This window comes from Lepisma saccharinum, chromosome 14 (genome assembly GCF_977018435.1).
Source record: "Lepisma saccharinum chromosome 14, izLepSacc3.1, whole genome shotgun sequence".
NCBI lineage: Eukaryota > Metazoa > Arthropoda > Insecta > Zygentoma > Lepismatidae > Lepisma > Lepisma saccharinum.
Window position 1 is genome coordinate 43,055,954 of NC_139242.1, and position 20,939 is coordinate 43,076,892.

At 37.6% G+C, this 20,939-nt stretch overlaps 1 protein-coding gene across 8 annotated transcripts in view; it reads right to left on the reverse strand.

The window, feature by feature from the left end:
- LOC145998819 (ATP-dependent chromatin remodeler Mi-2-like) overlaps positions 1–20,939 on the reverse strand; it is a 117,675-nt gene that overhangs the window by 12,556 nt on the left and 84,180 nt on the right. For 4 of the 8 annotated variants that reach the window (XM_083135465.1, XM_083135464.1, XM_083135463.1 and 1 more), the window contains exons 26-35: positions 19,713–19,754; positions 17,880–17,983; positions 14,065–14,156; positions 11,867–12,053; positions 9,876–10,067; positions 9,033–9,431; positions 7,287–7,480; positions 4,448–4,613; positions 3,025–3,219; positions 628–819 (exon numbers count right to left, since the gene is read on the reverse strand). In XM_083135465.1, the coding sequence (XP_082991591.1) occupies positions 628–819; positions 3,025–3,219; positions 4,448–4,613; positions 7,287–7,480; positions 9,033–9,431; positions 9,876–10,067; positions 11,867–12,053; positions 14,065–14,156; positions 17,880–17,983; positions 19,713–19,754 (1,763 nt within the window). Of the gene's footprint in view, positions 1–623; positions 820–3,024; positions 3,220–4,447; positions 4,614–7,286; positions 7,481–9,032; positions 9,432–9,875; positions 10,068–11,866; positions 12,054–14,064; positions 14,157–17,879; positions 17,984–19,712; positions 19,755–20,939 lie in introns of all 8 variants that reach the window. The other 4 variants (XM_083135467.1, XM_083135468.1, XM_083135466.1 and 1 more) reach the window with 1 other exon arrangement.

Genomic DNA, 20,939 nt, shown 5'->3' on the forward strand with positions numbered 1-20,939 from the left:
AAACTCATATTATATATATGTATCTTATATTTTGTTGAGTGCTCTGTTACAATTAAAATACACAAAGCATAAGTTATACTTTATTAAAAACAACTATCTCTCAACACCAAAGTATTAAGAGATAGATTATAGCAATATATAAATAATGACAGGAAACAGTTTGAACACTAGTGTGATTAATGCAGTAATTTGATTCCTTCTTTTGGGCCAATTGTGATAGCATGTAATCTCTCTTCTTCCTTAAATGTATGCATTTGTTGTTTGTTGACTTAGGATTGAGGGGAAAAAGGACATCGATTTTTTTTTTAAAAAAAAAAAGAAGAAATGCTCAGTCAGTCTGTCAGGAGGCAATATTTCAGGACTTGTTGAGCAATTTCGATTCCATTTGGTGCTACAATGTCTTAACCACAGTCAACAATATTCTCTCTCATGTAGTAAAAGTATGAATTAACGTAATTGAATAGAATAAAAATATCAAATTATGAGAATATGTACAGTCATGGACACTTCTGGGTTGCAACAATCCCATTAACTTTCAATGGAACCATCACAACTTCGAAGTGTCTGTGACTGTACATGAAATTAGCAGAAAACAAATTACTGGCATTTTAAGGAACTCTTACTTGCAGGAGATTGTTGAGTTGATGTGGGAGTTGTAGGGGTGCTTCCGGCAGTGGTGGTTGCTGCTAGGCGAGACAATATTGAGCGCTCCGACATCTGCAAGCGTTGAGCCACAGGTGGTATTCGAGCCAGTGTTGCAGGCAATCTGCTTACATCAGACTTCATATCTGACAGCAACTCCTCCAACTGGTTCAGCACCTGAAATAAATGTATACGACATTAAAACTGTTAATTCACAGACCATTTAATTCACGTTTCATGTTATCTACATTAGATGAATAATTTGCATTTTTTTAATAAAGGCATTAATATTCAATCATTACAAAGAATTTTACGAAATAAGAGAGCTAATTTATTGAAGAAAAAAGAAGTAATCTCTCCAGTGTAGTTTGTATCATGCCAGGAAAGCACATAGCAGGTGTAGATGTAGGGCTCCAAACATTCTAGATTTTGGTCACAGTGGAACCTCGATTTTACGTTTTTCAGGGGACCAAGCTGAAATACTTAAAATCAGGGAAAATTTTGTCATTAGCCCCAGAACCACTTAAACATGGGCATTCATAAACAAACCTTGAACCTGTGATTACCCCCTCCCACCATGAAATCAAATCTGGGTCTCGTACATGACAGATGCCCAAGCAACTGGATTCCGGAGCACTATAAGATTACTATAATCTTATAAATGTATTTATGAAAAATGAATAATTTGTAACATTAAATTAAAAATTAAAATGTGGCTAGTGGTTTTCTTTGGTGATATTTTCTCAAATAAAATATACTCTAAGGTGCCTTAGTAATAAATGTAGAGCTTCTTATGGAAAAAACATGCTGAAATTTCTATAACTTATGCGCTACTGTGCAAAATAATAATGCATTGTGTATTGCCTTCGGATTATTTTTTGTTTGTCTGTCAAAATAGGAATATATTACACAAAATTTAGCATTTATTTTAATGGTTCCATAACAGCATTATGTTTCCCTCAACCATACAAAGAAAATCCTTTAATTTGAACATTATACACCACTAAATGAACACTTATATTATAATTTATTTTTTTTAGAATGTGGCTTTACGATTACGATTCTACTCTTGGAGATTCAGAGACTCTGTTATGGGGAGGGCTTGGTGGAGTATACTAAATCAACCAAGAATAAAAAACAACAAGAACGCTAATTCAAAAAGGTGTGCAGAAGAGTCTCACTTATCAGACATAAACGGGCCGGCAGAAAGTCGGATAAACGAAAATGTCGGATAATAGGGAGGTGTTAAGAAAAAGCCTATTAAACGTCAAACTAATGTTATAATTTTTCACATTACGAACCTAATACAGTAATCACTGCACGGAGTAGCGAATGACAGATACATGAGTCATAGTGTAGGCGGGCGCGCCATGCTGTTGAGTCAGGAGAAACTAAAAATTGACTACGCTCACACTCCCAACTTGCAGTTCTTGTTGCCGATTGATGATTTCTTTTTACCCGGTGGTATATCAGATAAACACGACACTACTGTAACTGCTGCTTTTCTTCAGAACCATTCACAGTGTTCAATAATTTCTTTATCTGTGATATCGTTTTACACAAAAAAAGTTACACAACTTCTCTTCAACAACCATATTATCTTTAAATATGATGGTTTTAAGACACAGCGGAACTTCCCCCCCCCCCTACCCTGCAGGCTGCTCTTGACTCCTCCTCCCTTTCTTCAGCTTCTTTGTAATGTTTACGACAGGTGGGGAAGTGTGGCGCCAGTGAATTGTCTGACAGCTTCAAAGATATCAGTTTCCGATCTAAATTAGGCAGATACGACTTGCCCACCGCAATGCGAATAACAAAACTAGGATTATTTAGCATTCCATGCCCTCCGATGCAAGTAACATAAATAGAATTCCAAGTCAAGAGTCTGGTCCCCTGGTTATAGCTGATAAGAAAATCTTTATGGGAATGGGTGGCAGATGTTATCATCATGGAAATCTTGAATTCCAAGAGCAGCATTCTTTCCAGCAAGCAGAGTTAAAAACGTATAACTGAAGTCTTTTCCTTGTTGGGACTGAACTCGTTGAACGTATAACTGGAAAAATCATATATCTGAAAGTCGTATAACTGAAATATAATAGTAAGCAGCCTTACGGGAATTGGCAGGGTCCGCCAGGAAAAAACATACTAACGAGAAAAACGTACTATCGCAAAATGTATAATTGCAATTTCACTGTACATACAATGTAATATGTCTGGGAAATCGGGACTTCTCGTACAACCTGTGGAGCTACAGTTTGCAATAAATAAAAATACCCTTGTAATTCTGTCTATTCTGAAAGTCCATTCTCAATATCTTAATTCCATCACATTCGGATAATGACATTCCAATAGCAAGATCACAAAAGATGGAACTATAATGTTTACCTTATGCAGCACAGCATTGGCTGGCTTATTTCCTGCTAGACTCTCCTTTGAAAGGTGCTGGTGAGATTCTGCGAGACATTCCACCTCAGCAAAGCGAGCATTGAGTGACATAGCTGGATGGTTTGGATCCTGCGTAAGGTTCAAGTATGCTGCTCTCCGCAACTGCTCTTCAATCACAAGCGCTTGTTCCAAAAGCTAAAAAATTAGAAATAATTAATAAGGACATACCAATTCAATATAAAATTCCAAATTGCCCTTCATGGCCGCGGTGGCTCAGTCGGTAACGCGTCTGACTACCATGCTAAAGGTCCCGGGTTCGATCCCCGGCCGGTTCAAATCCGGGAACTTTTCTAACGGTGGAAGCGGCCCCGGCGCCTACCCAGCGTCGAATAACATGGGTACCTGGGGGAAACCCTGGGGGGTAAAGGCGGTCAGGGGCGTGATGCTGATCACATCACCCCCACTCACGACCGGATCAAGAAAGTGTGGGGCATTACCCCCACACCCCCTATACGCCTTCATGGCGTGGTGCTATGCACAGGGGAACACTTTACCTTTACCTTACCTTCAAGAACCTGAATGGCTAATGATCTCCTTAATACTGTATGTCACCAGCCAACCTCCATAGCAGATGGTTAGCACAGTGCACTAGGATACCAGAGGTCCCAGGTTTGAAAATCATAGGTGTTCTTTGTGAGTATTCCTTCATCAGTTTCATCACCACCACTCATCCTCATCATCACGATTAGCCAGAGTTGGCTGAAGAGTGACATAAATTAGCAAACATTTAAAAAATCAATGATTGCAGAGCAAAAAAAGCTGTATATTTTGCCATTTAACTTAAAAGTTATAACAAAATGGCAGAATATTGCATTAAATTACAATGAATCAGTAATTTTACTGATAAACCAACACATCAGTATGGCTATATCGGCCAATAAAGCTATAGTAGCGATTGAACTGTCCCATGTGTAGTTATAATTGATGTAAAATATTAGGGATGGGACAGATTACCAGTATCGATCTTATCATTCAGATTACCAATAACTTTATTGGTCCAATACATCTATAAATATCTTACAATTTTGTGCAATAACATGCCATTTTGTTGTAATTTTTATAGATATAAATATATAATTCAAATTTTGTACTTCTTTTTCTTAAAAAAGTTAAATTAATGTCTAAATATGCAGCTTCTTTTGCATTGCAAAATCTTGGTTCACCTGGTAGCATACATTTATTAAGGTCGTCAATGAACTATTTGGAATTCTTAATCGGATTGGTAGAATATCGATATCAATCAAAATTTCTACCAAATTTAAATACTTCTTGCTTCCATTTTAAAATCACTAAGAAGAAGACACATTTCTTAACTTTCAAAATATCATTTTAAAAAAGTACAAGATTTACTGTGCAAATTTACCTTGAAACGCCTTGCTAAGAATTTATTTTTTATTTCCAAGAAGTTTCCTTTGCCTACGTCCATCTTGAAAGGTTCGTTGATTATTGCAAATCTCATATCATTCTGGATATCCTGCCACCGTCCATAACCATGAGTTACAATTCCTGCTAAAAGCCAATAGTCATGTCTGGAAGAGATTACAATATAAATGAGACACATATAGCACTTGGAATGTAAATGAATGAACACTTGGAAAATTTCAAGAATGAAGATTTGCAATAATTTAAATTACCATCTTAGGTGGGAGCACATCAATGAGACTGATGTATGTCAAATAAGGCTTGTGGATTCATGTTTTTTAATTATCCTGTGTAGTATGCCAGAACTTCTATAAAGTTGCAATAAATGGTTACATTAATCCAATCTAATAATATTTTCAATAGGCATGGGTAAAGTTGCAATTCATATTCTAAAACTACTAAGGAAAATTTAAGGCTTGACTTATGCATGTGCTGGCAATAGTATACATTCACTTCCAATTAACTAATTCTTCGTTTTATGTGTCAACACATTAAATAGTTATTTTGCATTTACCTTCAATAGTTCAATTCTTGTTCTACATAATCTGTGTTCTCAACATACTATGAGAAAATAATATGTAAATTTGCATGTGCACCATCCAGAGTACCAACTTCCTTTGATAATTTTTAATATACATAGTCATATCATAAATTCTGTTACAAAGTTTAGACAGGAATGGCAACACTGGTTGGCAAGGTAACCTTGCAATGTTGGATCAAACAACAACCAGTATCATTGTGTGTTTTGCTGTGGTAGTGGAAAGGTGATTTTCACTACGAGTCGAATAGTGTGGGGTGTATATGAGAACCGTGTGGCAGTAATTGCACTGCACAAAGTTGGTAAATCACCATCGGACATTTTCAACCCCCTGAAAAAGCTGAATATCAGTAGGATATTCGTGCATCGTACCATCAACAGATACTGTGACACAGGGACAATTAAGGACCGTTCCAGGAAAGGTAGACCTCGCAGTGTGAGGGGCCAGAAGTTTGTGAAAGCAGTGGCGGCACGGATTCGACCAAATTCTGTCAGGAAACAAGCAGTGATGACTCGAGAGCTGAACATTTCGAAAACGTCGATGTCGCGTGTGCTCCGAAGTGATCTAGGACTCCACGCTTATCGGCGAAGTACTGGTCACTTCCTCACTCCACAGCTTAAAGTCCAGAGGGAGCAGAAAACAAAAAGACTCCTTCAGCGTTACGCAAATGGTGGCCACAGGAGGATCCTTTTCACGGACGAAAAAATCTCCACGATTGAAGAGTCTTTGACAATCGTCAAAACGACCGTGTTTATGCCTCGATATCCCAGAAAGCTCGTGAAAACACACCATGGATCCTCAGAGACCATCATCCTGTCTCAGTGATGGTTTGGTGGGGGGTTTCGTACGATGGCACAACTGATCTCCACTTCTGTGAACATGGTATGAAAACATCTGCAAATGTGTACCGGGCGAGAGTGTTGGAGCCACTTGTGAAATCGTTGACCCGCACCATGTTCAACAATGAGCCGTGGAGCTTCCAGCAGGACTCAGCACAGGCCCACAAGGCAAAGACCACACAGTAGTGGCTTCAGAGGAATGTGCCTGATTTCATTGCTCCGGATGATTGGCCCTCCAGCAGCCCCGACCTCAGCCCATTGGACTACAGGTTGTGGTCCGTTTTGGAGGGCATTCTGTAGGAAGAGGCATCCAAACCTTGCGAGTCTCAAGCATTCTCCTGTGAAGGCAGTGGTGGACTTACCCCTCGAGACCGTGCATGCTGCGATCGATGACTGGCCTCAGAGACTTCGGGCATGTGTGAAGGCCAGAGGTGGCCATTTTGAACAGTGATTGGTGCTCTGTGTTGTCAAGACCTGTACCTTTGTAACATCCAAATATTAATACATTAACTTGCTCACTGTGCCTGTAGTTCATTATTAACTTTGTAACAGAATTTATGATATGACTAGGTACACCAAGCATTCAAAAGTTCTGGGACTTATCCTACTACAAACACTATTTTCCACATAAATGCTGTTTTGTTATTTAATATTTACATAAGTTCAGTTTTGTTATTTAATAATCAACTTACACCACTTCCCTCTCTCTATACATTTCAGACAGCTCATACAGCCTCTGGAAGATATGTGCATAGTCCTCCTTTCGGACCGAAATTGCCGTCGCAATCTTCTGGATGGTTTCCACATTGTCAAAATGCTCTTATTTCAGTGCATCTTCAACTTTGGGGATAGGAAAAAGTCAGCTGGAGCAAAATCCAGGAAGTACAGTGGATAGTTTATCAATGATTTTCTAACGAAAAATTGCTACACAGTGAGCAATGAATGTGTTGAGAGCATTTTCATACAGGATAAAGAGTGTGGAATGAACTTGGGCCTGGTTTAGCTTGTGAAGCATACCATGTATGGTGTGAATACTATCCACACTGATGGGGCAAGCTCTTTTGATACTCAGACAATGATTCACAGACAGTGGAGCACAAGCTTGCTTGGCTTTCTCCTCAGTCTTGCTTGTGGAGGGGTGCCTGCCCCTCCTAGGTTCATCTTCCAGCCACTCACCACCATTTTTAAAACGTGCAAATGGCTTAAACAGTCCTTATTTTCAACTGTCACAGAGATAGCACCAACTGTACATCTACAGCAACAATACTCCTGAAACTTTTTTAATGCACAGTGTATGTAAATCTCCTATTCCTTTACTTGGTGGTGATGTTTTGAGCACATTAAAATAAAATGATATGATACACTTATTCTAACTGCAAATTTTGTGACATATCCTACTCACCTTCTGTGCCAGATTTCATACTCTCTCCCAGGAACTGCTGCCTTCTCTTCATTCTGCCACAGAGTGTGAAGCTCTGTGAAGCCTCCATCCGCAATGTTAAACATAAATTTCCGTTTTGCTTTATCCTCGGAGACCTTGGACTCTTCAGACTTCTCCACTTCCTTCTTCTCATCCTTGCTTTCTTCTTTCTTCTCCTGGACAATAACGAAAACCCATTATGTGATAAAAATGTACATTACAATCCACATATGCACAATTATCTTGTAATAAAAGCTAACATTACTACTTCTGACTGCAATGTAAAAGGCACAAAACTATGTAAACTGGCAACATGTTGCAATTTCGTTTGTCTTTTTTGTGTGTGTATTTTACATTTCATCAATTGCTCTGTTAGGATATCTTCAGTATTTTTCGTAAACATCATATGTACTTGCAACTTAAATTTTGAGGCTTAACTCACTTGTACTTGACTCATGTTGACTGACCAGTGAACACACGAAATGAAGGGAGGATGGAATTGTAATCACAGCTTTAAGCTGTTTGTCATCCCTGGTGGTGTTAGCTTGGTGGGTGTAAGCTTATTAATTTGGTCTGTTTCGTCCTTGAGCAAATTTCATTTCCCCCTCCCCCCCAAAAAAATTAAAATAATTTATACATGTATAAATATAGCAAACATTTGCAACTTCACTACATCAAATTGCAATTGAGGCTGGTAGAATAGGGAAATCAATTATCTTTGACCATTATGTATCTACATACGGAATCTGGATTACAGATTCACACTGCCATTGGCAATTTTACCCTCTACCCCAAAGGAACCTGTCACACTCTCTGTACGTGTGTGTTAAATACTCAGCAGACTCTGGAAAAAATTTAAATGTCCTGGCCATGAGCATTCAACCAGCAAAGTTGCCAGGTCCAGATTGAAAATGTAGTTGGTACAGAAAAATGTGGTTTTGTTCAGGCTAGGGGGTGTGGTTGCATTCATGGCTGATATGTAAGCCTTCTCCTATCTTTCCATTTTGAGGTGTTGGTGTATTAGAGCAAGGGGTGGATGATCAATACTCCGAAGCAGTTGTTGAAGAGAATATTGTGATTGTTGGTATGGACAGCAACAGCGAAGTCTAAGTTTTGTTTCCTGTCATCTTTTCTATTGGACAGCAACAGCAAAGTCTAAGTTTTGTTTCCTGTCATCTTTTCTATCTATTTGTGGCCACAAAAATTTGAACTTTTACTGTGTCTACTAAGGCAAAAGATGTAAGGGTGTGTAAATAAAAATGGAAGAAAACAGTAAACACTTACCACAAAAAATGAAAGTTCACTCCAGTGAATATGAAGCCAGGCTGCAGAAACATAGAAACTTTCATTTCATTTGGTTATGTGTTTGTTAACTGTTTCCTTCCATTTACGTATATACTATGCATACATAAAGGGAGAACAGTCTGACAATGAAAGCTAAAAAAACAAATACTATGAACCATTGAAGTGCATGAGGGCACATAAAGGAATGTTCATGTCCTACCTAGGATTTGAACCTTGGACTTGTGGTTTTGCAAGCTGACATACAAAGTGACATTCAAAAATAACATGAGGGGCAAGAATAAACGACACGATTTTTTAGTCACAGAACTTTTTTTTTTTAGCCTGCTGTTGTCACTATTACCACAAACTGTGAGGAGAAGTTAGCATTGCAGTGCCCTACAAGGCATTTGTTTACATAAAAGAAAATGAGAAAAAGGAGCAAACCTCGTTCTTATCCACTGGCTTTTCCTCCTTGGTTTCGTCAGTTGGCTCCTCCTTCACTTCTTGTTCACTGACCTCCTCCTTCGGAACTTTTGCTGCCAACTCAATCGGTTCCTCAACTCCAGACTTTTCGGACTTCACTTCGGGATCCTTGGCATCCTCCTTGGTGCTTGCAACATCCTCAATCTCAATCGGCTCAACCTTCACCTCTTTCGGTTCTTTCAATGGGTCTTCTTTCTTCACATCTACACTTTCTTTTTCCTCTTCTTCGGCTTTTTCTTCTGGCTGAACTTCTGACGGAGGAGGTGGTGGTGGTGGTGGTGGTGGTGGTGGTGTTACATCTTTCTTTTCTTCTCCCACACTTTCCTTTTCTGCTTTTTGCTCTTTTGAGGATTCAGGGATCTGTAAAGGAAAATGAATTTGGTAGTTTCAACCTTAATTTATCATTCTTTTTATATTTCACGAATTTATGAGGTATTCACTTAGGGCTGAACCAATACCAATGCTGATTATCAATACTGATGCTCAAAAACTGTAATAATTAAAAGTTGTTCAAAATAGTGATTAACATTACTGTGTATGTGCTGCATTCCAACTACAAGCATCAATTCATCAGAGTTTTGCTTCAAAATTTCCATAAAACAAAAATGATACGCAGCTCAAAAGTTTACATGCAGAGTTTCCAGTGCCAATAGTTAAAGGAATTTCTGGGTGAACAGGCACCCTGAACTGTAAACTGCACCACTAACTAATTCTCAGACATGAAAATGTCATTGGCTGCTTTGTAAAGTACAACTTTTTCACCACTCTGTTCCCACCTGCTTCAAAGATGAAGTTTAAACTCACCTCCTTGTCTTTTGGCTCCTCCTCTTTGTTGGGTGGTGCAGGACTTGCAGCTGCACTCGTTGCCGGTGTGGCACTTGTACTTGTGGTGGTGCTCCTCGCTTCTTTATCTATTTCACGACCAACGGGCTCTGGAGGTTTATGAACCAATTCTGGCACACTGTAGTAGCCATTTATATGCTCAAATTCTTGCACCTGTTAAGAAGAATGGAAACAAAATTATATTTTGAAAATTTCTCAATATATACACTTCATACTTTTATTTCTATTTTCTTTTCTGTAACATGGCTATTAAAAACTAATATTATTACTACTGTTCTGTTTATTTCTGAGCACATTGGTTTGATACTTTTGGGCACATTTTGGTAAAACGATAAACTTCTTAATAATGTTTTATAACAAGTTTCAAGAAAACTAATGAACATAAGTGACAAGCAAAAACACCCAAACTTTGGATATTAGGATGAATGATTTATTTTACTTCGCATTGTTGCCACTTTTGGCTAATTGCGAAGATAAGGATGAATGGTGACATGATGAAATGGATGAAGGGATAATCACAAACATATACCTTATTTACGTGTGTACAATGCACACCCTGGTTTTCTGGTGGGGAAAAATGACAAACAATTATTTCTCGTATATAATGCGCAGTACAAAACAGGATTGTGCAAAACAAGAAATAGATTTTTTAGTTGTAGGTTGTAAAGCTGTTACTAAGTCAATCAAGAGCAAATGACATCATACCTATTCAAAGGGTCACCTGTTTCTATGTGGGCCAAGAGGAGAATATCATCTTGTGTTTACAATGAGTCACCAACCCTCCTCACCTCCCCCTCTTCCACTGTGTTTAGCATCACAAAGCTTTCACTTCTGTAACCACCTTGTTTATTTGATAGTAGAAGAAAGAGATCAAAAGTACGTTACGGTTTTGCAGGAGTCAGGAAGTTTTTCTTCTCTGCTCTATTTCTATTATTTCTAGCCCAACATATAACCTTGATAGACATCCTCTGTGACTGGAGGTGCATGCTCGAATTCCCCCAAAACAGCAGCTTTTTCCTGTTTCACAAAACATTCCATTACAAAGTGAAAAATCATGGGAAATGACTCTTTCAACTTTTATGTGTGTTTTTAAAATTATAATTAATTGATTAATTGATCAAGAAACCCAACCTGGTAATTTGTATTTGCGTTTGTTGATATATACGTTATATTATGCAGTGACAGTGAAAACATGTGTGGTTTCATGTGGGTTGTCCAAATTTTTCCATGCATAATACGCACAACAGTTTTGGGGGCAAAAATTTTGGAAAAAAGTGTGCATTATACATAAGTAAATACGGTATTGAGAGACAACTCCCGTGTCGGAGCCTCACTAGTCTACAAAATACAGTCCGGGGTATATTGCGTGGAAGGGATGTTGACATTTGGGTGTCTTCGGAAAGGGTCATGCATTACACCCCTTTGGATATTAGACTGTATCTGTGAAATGTAAAAGTGTACAAAGCAAATTAACCTTTTTAAAAAAAAAATAGTGGTTACTACTAAAGGTTTTGGAATTGAGCCTCAGCCTTTGTAAGGGCATAAATAAAAGTGTTATCCCCTTCATCAATTTAATCTAATCATTACTCATCCTCATCATCACTGAAGTTAACCAAAAGCGATGGAAAAGCAAGCAAAATGCATATCAAAAATACATTTGTTAACAGCTAATCTCTCAACCTTTCTTAAGGTCATCATTTCAAAAGTGAACTCTTCAGGTTTCACAAGGAAACATTTTACATTAATAAAATCATGTAAATCACATTTAACAACAGTGATATTTTACACGCGTAACATATTATTAGCCTGAAAAAAAAAAAAAACAAAAAAAACAAGTGAAATGTTGATAGAGAAGATATGTAGAAGCTGTCAAGAAAATAAATATAGTGCTTGCTTTAGGGCTTTAACTCATGCTAATAAGGTTGGTAAACAATGAGTTAAGACCTACTCACCTTTTTCCTTATTAAAGACATTACACCTATTCGTGTGAGCACATGCTGCCGACTGAGGCCTTCCCTAGGCACACCATCTGCAAATGTTTCCGCATTGTCTGCTCCCGGCTCGCACAGATGCCTCATGAACAGTGACACGTAGGCTTTAAAGTTTCTCTCAGACTTCCCTCTCAAGTCTCTCACTAACCTGCAGCAAAAAAAGTTTATTTCGTTAGAGTTTGTTTATTTACATAAATGCAGTTTTATTTCCTTAGCATATACAGTGTATAAAAAAATGCATTGTTTGATTCATATGTCACAACGTACCTCCCATGCAAAAGCTATATACAATATTATGTTAACTTTATGTAAATTTAACAGAATTTACCAGTTGTGTTTAAGATTTTTGGAATTTATCATGAAATTTTAAAATGTTTTACTATAGTCACACACATTTGCATCTATCAACTATGGTGAATTATAATAAAAGTTATTTTTAAATACTGTACATTTTGTGCAATTCTTTTGTGAATGATGGCTAAATAAAAATCTTGTTGTTTTTGTTTGTTTTGTTTTTAAATTTCCCAACATTTGAATGTCTGTTGAGTGTTTCCATTATTATGCCCAATTAAGTCCTTACAGTACTCTTAACTGTCCTATTTCATCATTATTATTATTTTTACTATAATTATGATGGACATTTAAACATGACATTTCTAATGAAATATACAGAATTTAATAACTTCTCTTGATGTAAGATAGATGGTTTTCTTAAAGGTTTGCATAATCTCTGTTGTATATTCTGAAACAATACAATAAATGTTACTTTTCAAGTTGTTCATTTATTTTCTGTGACATTTTATCCTGGTTTTACAGAAATACTTCAAGTTTACTTACGTGAAATTTAGAAATTTCGTATATCGGCGTTGCACAATTTAGTAGTCAAATCCTACGTGGAAATACGAAATTTCTAAATTTCACGTAATTTTAAACTGCATTTACCGCATCCATCATGTACTTCAAGTTTGCACTACCAAGACACACACACACACACACTTACATAGCTAGTCACTGTACACTATTTATTAGCATACACTATTTATGCTTATGGAATAAACAACGTGGTAGTATATTAAATACACATAAGCAAATTACTAACTTATCTGCGAGACTTACAAGGGTTCTATTAATTTTGGTGACACCTCAATCCCAAGTGGATGGTGATAGGCTCCACTGAAATTAATCAAACCATTATAAGTAAGTCTCGCAGATACGTTATTAATTTGTTCATGTTGCAACGGTTGTGGAAGGAAGGAAAGAGTCGTCCATTTAACTAATGCAGCAGTCGGGCAGACAAGCATGTCAATCACGGAGAAACCTCGTTGCAAGTTTTACCCATAATGCTAGCCGTTACTCTGGTCATGGCATGAGAATCTGCTACACTCAGGGTTCGGGTGTTAAGTGCACTCACTAAAGGCTATGGAAGTTCAAGAAGTTATTGGCAGTTAGATCTCGTTAAGGACTTTTATAGATTACATTTATTCAAAACAAAATTAAAACAAGAACAAATCTTTTACCAGTTACAATATGGAAGGTACACTAAAACAATACTGTTACTGACAGTTATCTGTATGAAAGCTATTATGAAAAAGTACAATCTTTTAACATTCAGATCTTCGAACTACAGACCTCTACTTTCATAGTATCAATTACCTGAAAACAAAGTACATTCCGGGAAACAATACTCAATATTAAAGAAAAAGGAAAGTGTATTGGCAACCATGGAGATGTAGTTTGCTCCCAGCATTGGAGCAACGGGGTATCACTGTACTCTCCTAGCGTCCAAGAGACTGCAATAATAGCTGTATCTCTTGCCGAATTAGGTGGAGTGGGTTTCTCTGAATGTATTCTCTCACTCGAAACCAGAGGGCAATTCAGCTGTGATACCAAGATCTCACCTTTATAAATGCTCGGCGATGGTAGTGTGAGCAAGTGAAGAATTGGGAACTATAAAGAGTGTATCTAATTCTAAATATTAACTACGTACAAAATCACATTTCAAATACACTTACATTTCAGAAACCTAAAGTATAGAGGTGGATCTGGTTCAAGTTGTGATGAGTCCGGGTCATTACAATGTGTTTTTAATACATTATTTATAACTGATGAAGACTTCTTTTTAAACATACTTAGAAAACAATTCTAATCTGAAAACATACCATTGAGAATTGAAAGCATCCTGAGGAGGCATTCCATATCGCATAATTGCATTGAGGAAGGCTTTCCTTTGGCGAGCATTGAATCCAAGAACCTAGAAAATAACAAGTATATTAAGATATTTCAAAACTTCCATTACTTTTCCTACATATGCATGCACATAGTCACACACATAAACTGTAATAAGTACAGTCATGGACAGTTCTGGCTTGTAACGAACCCACTGAATTTCAATTATGTTCTTACAACCTGGAACTGTCAGTGACTTTACAATATTATATAAATAGTGCAACAGTTTCAGATCTGCACTGTATATGTACATTAAGAATAACAGTTTTTTTCATACAATTGGTCCACCACAAAATGACTAGTTTCACAGCATACAGGATTATTGTTGAAATTAATGTGGGTTAACTATAGTTAGTTACCATGGGCACATTACGGGATCAAAAGTAGTATATAAAATGCATTTTGGTGTTGAAATGGTGAGGAAAAATCATATATTTGATTAAAAAAAACTATACTTATTACAAAAAATTTAAAATGTTTGTTCTAATAGCACCTTCCTAACCTTCACTCATGTGAAATGTAAGGGAGTCTAAATCCTAAAATCTGAAAACCTATTTTGGAGGGGGATAGAAAATCTACCTTTAAAGTGAATGTCTTATATAGGGCCACCAAAAGCACTTACAACACTAAGAAAACATTGGGGTAACTCTCTTCCAGTGATTAACCCTAGAATGGATGGACTGGGTCTGCGAGACCCAGGTGGTAATATTTATCTGAATCTCCCGATACAAAGTTTTCAACATACTGTACTGTAGCTCTCAGTACCTTTGTCTACATTCTGTAGGTGTCACTAGTTGTATCATCGAGACCGCTATTGCATCAGCCATTCTGCAAAACCTATTAAAACAAATCTTGACAGCAGTCACACTGCCGCCAGCAAAAGTTGGGGAGATAATCTGGCAAAATGAATGTTGGATTTCACATGGGTCTACTAGAGCATTCTCCACTACAGGATTAAGCTATCTTGGGACAAGCAACACAACCTTTCTCGGCACCAGACAAAAATAATGGGGCGGGGCTGTAAATTTCATTTGGGTTTGTCTGTCTAAAATACATCGTAAAAAGTCACTTTCTTTGCTTCAGCCAACTTCATATTCACCTCCCCTGCCTCTCCCTCTTTTAAGGTAGCAGACCTAACTCTTCTTCAACTTGCAATGTAATCCACCCTGAAAAAGGAAACATGCAACTTGCGATCTGTTTGCACCGAATGTGGATCCAAGGATACATTAAACAGCGACGCAGTTGATAATGACAAGAGTTCGGGTTCCACTTTAAACTGTAAATTTAGTTCTGATTAAACCATCAGCATAAAATAAACTCAAAACAAGCTTATGAAGCATTTTCAGATATCAAAATGGGGGATCGTTATTTACTCTCACGTTAATCAACAATTTATTGTTTGATTTAGGGGTATCCAAGAGGTGAAACACCCACTCTGCCAAAAGTTTTCCCCTTCAACAGCTTCTTTTTTCTCATTGGTCTCAGCATCCATTCTTACATTGAGCTTTTTTTTTCCAGCAGCACGTGAATGGTTCTGAAGAAAAGTGGCGATTATATTACATCAAACTTGTGTGCATTTCCTTCCAGCACTGCCCTGAGCATTGAAGATGTTTATTCTTGTGTCAGGTGCAGAATAAAAGTTACAGTTTTATTTATCAAATGCACAGAACAGAAAGTCGTCTTAGCTCTTGTTTTTCTCTCTGGAGATCAACTTTGTTATCTTCAAGTCATTGCTGTTATCGCCAAGCGATAGATCTGCAGATGCTAGACCAAACATTTGCACCAGCTGCAGCGTAAACACAATTAGACTGGCTGGAAGTTCAAGCAACAGGTGGCAGAAGAGAAAATCCTCGGCATTTTAAAAATAACGCAATTGTCGAACACAGAACTTTTATCGGCATTGTGAAGAAAGAAAATGATCCTTCTTTACCTTTTATCATTCTGTTAATGGAACAGACATACGTGCAACATTTCCTATGCAGACAGTTGCATTCAAACAAAAAAAGAAGGAACCTGAATTCTGCAATGATTGCACTGCCATGCACACCAGTGTTGTAGGGGTATGGGTTTTTCTTTTTTTTTACTTGTCTCAAGATTTTTGTTCAGTTTGAAGAAGATATCCACAACCGGTTGCTTCATTTTAGACATCAAAATAAAGGCTGAGGTATCCATCCTCGCTCGTAATCAGCCCATGAAAATTGGGGCTGAAACACACTGCATACCCCCACCCCCCAACTGCTGACGAAAAGAGGGAGAAGTCACAAAATTTTTTTCCCCTCAAATTTTATGACCGGCAGAGTTGGGAAAATGTATGGAGTGGGAAATGAAAGTTACGACATACGTTAAGATCGAGGTAAACTTTTGCTGGAACCTGGATGGCAACACATTAAGCAGGTTGACGATCTTTAGTTGGTCTGTATGGGTTTATCTGTAACAGTTTCTCTTTTTTGTGATGTGTAATATATGGATCAAAGAACATGCTTTGAATGAAAGCTGTGTACATGAAAACTGCTAAAACTCGAGTTCAGACAGATGGGCAGACTTCCAGGCACCACACGTTTGTATCTTGGAACCATGGAACATTCCTGCGATCTTATCTTGCACATCTCATGGAACTGGTGAATATTTGCAAGGTGGTGTATTCAGAGATGAAAGACATTGACCTGCCATGCATATTGACAGAGAATGCAAGTCCAGCAGGCCTTTCGGGCTGCTTCCTTCGAGTTGTCAGCAGCTCTTGGGACAAGGAAACAGGTCGTTAAAATAAGATCCAAGCTCTCTCCACATTAAATCTTCTCTTCTTGACGTACGCAGGTATCTACTTCAAAAATTAAGCAAAACCAGTTTTGCCGGAGGATGTTGTAAACAACTTCGTATTAAGAACTATCCGTTTCGATTTATCCATACTTAAATGCATTAAAAATCCTATCTTATCTGCTGGGAATGGGAAGAACTTAGGATTAAAGGGTACTTCGGATTAATCAATATCATATTAACAAGGTTTTCCTGTAGTACAAAAATTGAAATAAAGGTTTTTATAACCTCTGAATCAAATATCTCACTTTGGGTGTAAGAGACACAACCTGTTTGCTTACGTTACTTTTTTTCACCTGACCATTTTAGGGTTAATGACACATATACTTAAGACATTTCTCAGAAATTTATATTTTATTTAGCTAATTAGCTAATATTAGAGCACCTGCAATATCGATGGCTTCATTCCTGTGTAAAGACGTTCATTATTTTATCCCAAATTTTGCAGCAGAATGAATCAACATTCCAGGATTTTGCATATCTCACAGGATAACTCAAGACTGTGAAAAATGTTGCACTGGTAAGTAAACTGCAAATTTCATGTTTGGGACTTCAGTTCATGCTTTGCACTTGATTTCACATCATTCCGTGGCAAAATATGAAAGGAAAATTTACCTCACACTTTTCAAAAAAATAAAAAAATGAACATTACAGTCTGTGATCTTACATTTTGTGTTTACATCGAAAACGAGACATCACAAATATCAAGCTTCTGAATAGCTACAGTATTTGCAGGCAAACATTGCATGCATGCACACAGATAATGCATATTTAAAATTCAGACACATTTTAGCATTTTGTTCACAATATTGTTACTGCATTATTTATAACAGTCATAATTTGTTATGTGCACACAGACACAATTCTTGACAATTAAGAACAACACTTTTGTATGTGCACGAATGATTTAAGATGGATAAGTGAAAATAATTACCTCAATGTTGCCACCGACACGAGCAAGCATTGGAGGCAAGGGACGGTCTTTTTCATCCCTTCGTTCCATACCTCTTCTTCGACTCCGACGGCTGCCTTCCACCCCTGCAAGTGCATAGGTTCAAAGTTGTAAAAAAGTGGAGAAAGAAAAGCACAAGAATAATGATAGAAAGGATTTTACAACATACACTGAGTTTTAAGTGGCTAGCAAATTAAATAACATACCAAGAAAATAAATTATGGATGATATTAAAGAAGAAAATACTTGAAAAAGAAGGAATATATTACCTATTAGGGGGATGAGCCAATATGAAATTTTTACCAATATCAATAAAATACTGCTATAAATTTACCAATATCAACAGATGATTACCAATCTGATGGAAAAATAGAGATGTTCAACCAGGTAACTGCAGTCAGTTTTGTTTTTCAAAAGAAAACTGCAAACTTGGATACTACCTTTACAAAATCACTGCAAACTACTAACTGTTGATAACCAGGAACAAAATGAAACATCACAAAATGTAGCATTAATATTTCAATGTTTCCCACCTGAATTGTCAAGTAAGAAAAGAGTTCAAGAAAAATTACAGATGCAATTGAAAGTCGAGAGTTTTAGTATGTTATTTTGTTCTTGTTTACACAACACCTGGCATAAGAAGATACGAGGGCAGTTCCATATTGATTCACACTTTCGAAGTTCCCACTATCCATGGTCCACCGTTTGGCTTGTGTCATAACGGTCGCTGATAGGTAGTACATAGGTCTGACATCAGGTGTCAGCACAGGACAGAGGGATGTAATACCTGTGAACCACAATGCATTTCGCCAAAAGCTGTCAGTACATGCGGGGACAGCATGGAGAGTCATTAGCAGGGACAGTGCTGAATGACATGATTTCTGAGGAAGAAGGGTGTAACCACAGCAGAGATTCACAGACGACTGATATCAGTGTGTGGAGAACATGCACAGTCACGAAAAAACATGTACAACTGGGCAGATGGCTGGAAACAGGGCTGCACAACAACTGAGAAGTGAACCAGTTCTGAAAGGAAAGTGACAGGGACAACGCCAGTCACCATCTCGCAAGTGGAGTGGCTTATTCAGAATAGGTGCATAACGTTCTCGGAAATGGAGGCGGACACATGACTTGTCAGTGTCACCCTGCATTGCATCCTGCACAAACACTTTAAACTAGGGAAGGTGTCTGCCAGGTGAGTTCCCAAAGCTCTGATGCAGTATCCAGAAGGCTTCACGTCCAAACTTAAGAACAGCTTTGAAAAACCCGTGCAAGCAGTTGTCCGGATGTGGGTGTGACACTCCAACAGTGGTTCCAGAAGGGCTTGGAGAAGTTGCAACACCGCTGGAGCAAATGTATAGAGCTGAAGGGAGATTACATTGTGAAGGTGGACATATCTACCGAGGTGTAACTATTCTGTGTGAGTGAAAAAAAAAAGTGTAAATCAATTTAAGTGAAAACTAGTGTACATGGATTACATCTTTATATTAATGAAAATATATTAATGGCATAACATTGCACTAAGTTACAGGCTATATAAAAATAGCACATTGGTAACATTGCCCAGCAATTCTAACAACAAATCCAACACACAACATGAATGTATGCACTAATATTAAGGCTCGAGCATAGTTTTTGGTATTCCATACCAATATTACTACATATCCCCTGGTTTTATCCTATATTGGTCGCTGCAAAAACTATACCCATCCAGGTATTTTGCAAATGCAAATTGTCTGTGCCTGACTTTACACATCAACTACAATAAAGATAGGACCCTACTGCATACTTTGTCATCAATAACTAAACACTTACCATCAGCTTTCTCATCAAAGTCGTCATCCTCCTTATCATCATCTGAAACAAGAACAGAAAATATGAAATACTAGCCTAGTTCGATTTTTCCTTTTTAACTATATTTTAATTAAAAACATTTAACACTATACAAATTAGAGATGCACAATTTTATTTATTGTAATTATCACCAATAATAATAACAACAGAAGTCCATAATCTTAAAAAATAATACCTAAATATATAACACCCATCAAGCAAGGAAGCATCAACTGAAATTTTATCTTCTTATGAACACAGATATGTGAACTCATTACTTTTGATCAATATCTACATCACAGGCATGTGTCAGGTTTGTTCATTCTTTGGTAATGCATGGATGCCATTTGCAGACATTTAAACAAGAGATTATGCATTGTACTGTACGTTTAAAATGCTTTAAGAAATTAAGGGGCCCACTGCATGCAAAATGCAATCTGTTTCTTGAAGGCAAGAAACACAAAACTGTTGAAATGTATTGGCAACTTGATGAGGTGTATTAAGAACATGCCATGAGTGATTCAATGGTCTGCAGATGGGTGGTATCCCTCAGTGAAGTACATGTATATGTGTATGATGATCTGGGGAGCAGCAGACTGTTTGGGGTGCATGAAGATCTCATCAAGATATTTGGCTGAAAACAATTCAACACCACAACCCCTACAGCCTAGTGGAGCCAAGGTAGTCTAGTCGGTAGAGAGTCTGAGTGCCACACAGGAGACCCTAGATCAATTTCCGGGGTGGGTCGGAATCCCTGCATAAAGCAGCTATGGGGGGTAAAGGTGGCTGGAGCAAGGTCGTTGTTCACACCAAAATTTTATTTTATTTGCCGCTTTTGAAACTGAAATTGACTTTTTTTTTTACAGAAATTTTGCTTTCTTATTTACCAAAAATATGTGCCTCTATGGGTGGCAAAATTGTTACACTATCAAACGCTTGTTCCTGTTTCATTGCAAAGTGAGCATGATGAAAGGGAAAACTGTACATAGCGAAAGCAGAGACGTAATGTTTAACGTTGTTGAATATTTGGAGGGAAGTTAGCAAAGTAAGCAGCGACTGCAGTAACAAGACAGATAAGAAGGAAGGGAAAGAAAAATTCTGGAGTACGAAGCAGGGCAGCATGGACTGAGTGAGTACTATCATTTTCTTCAATATTTATTATTCTCTTGATTTCGCTTGATTTTGCTGGTTTGGTCAGCTGGTCATTAG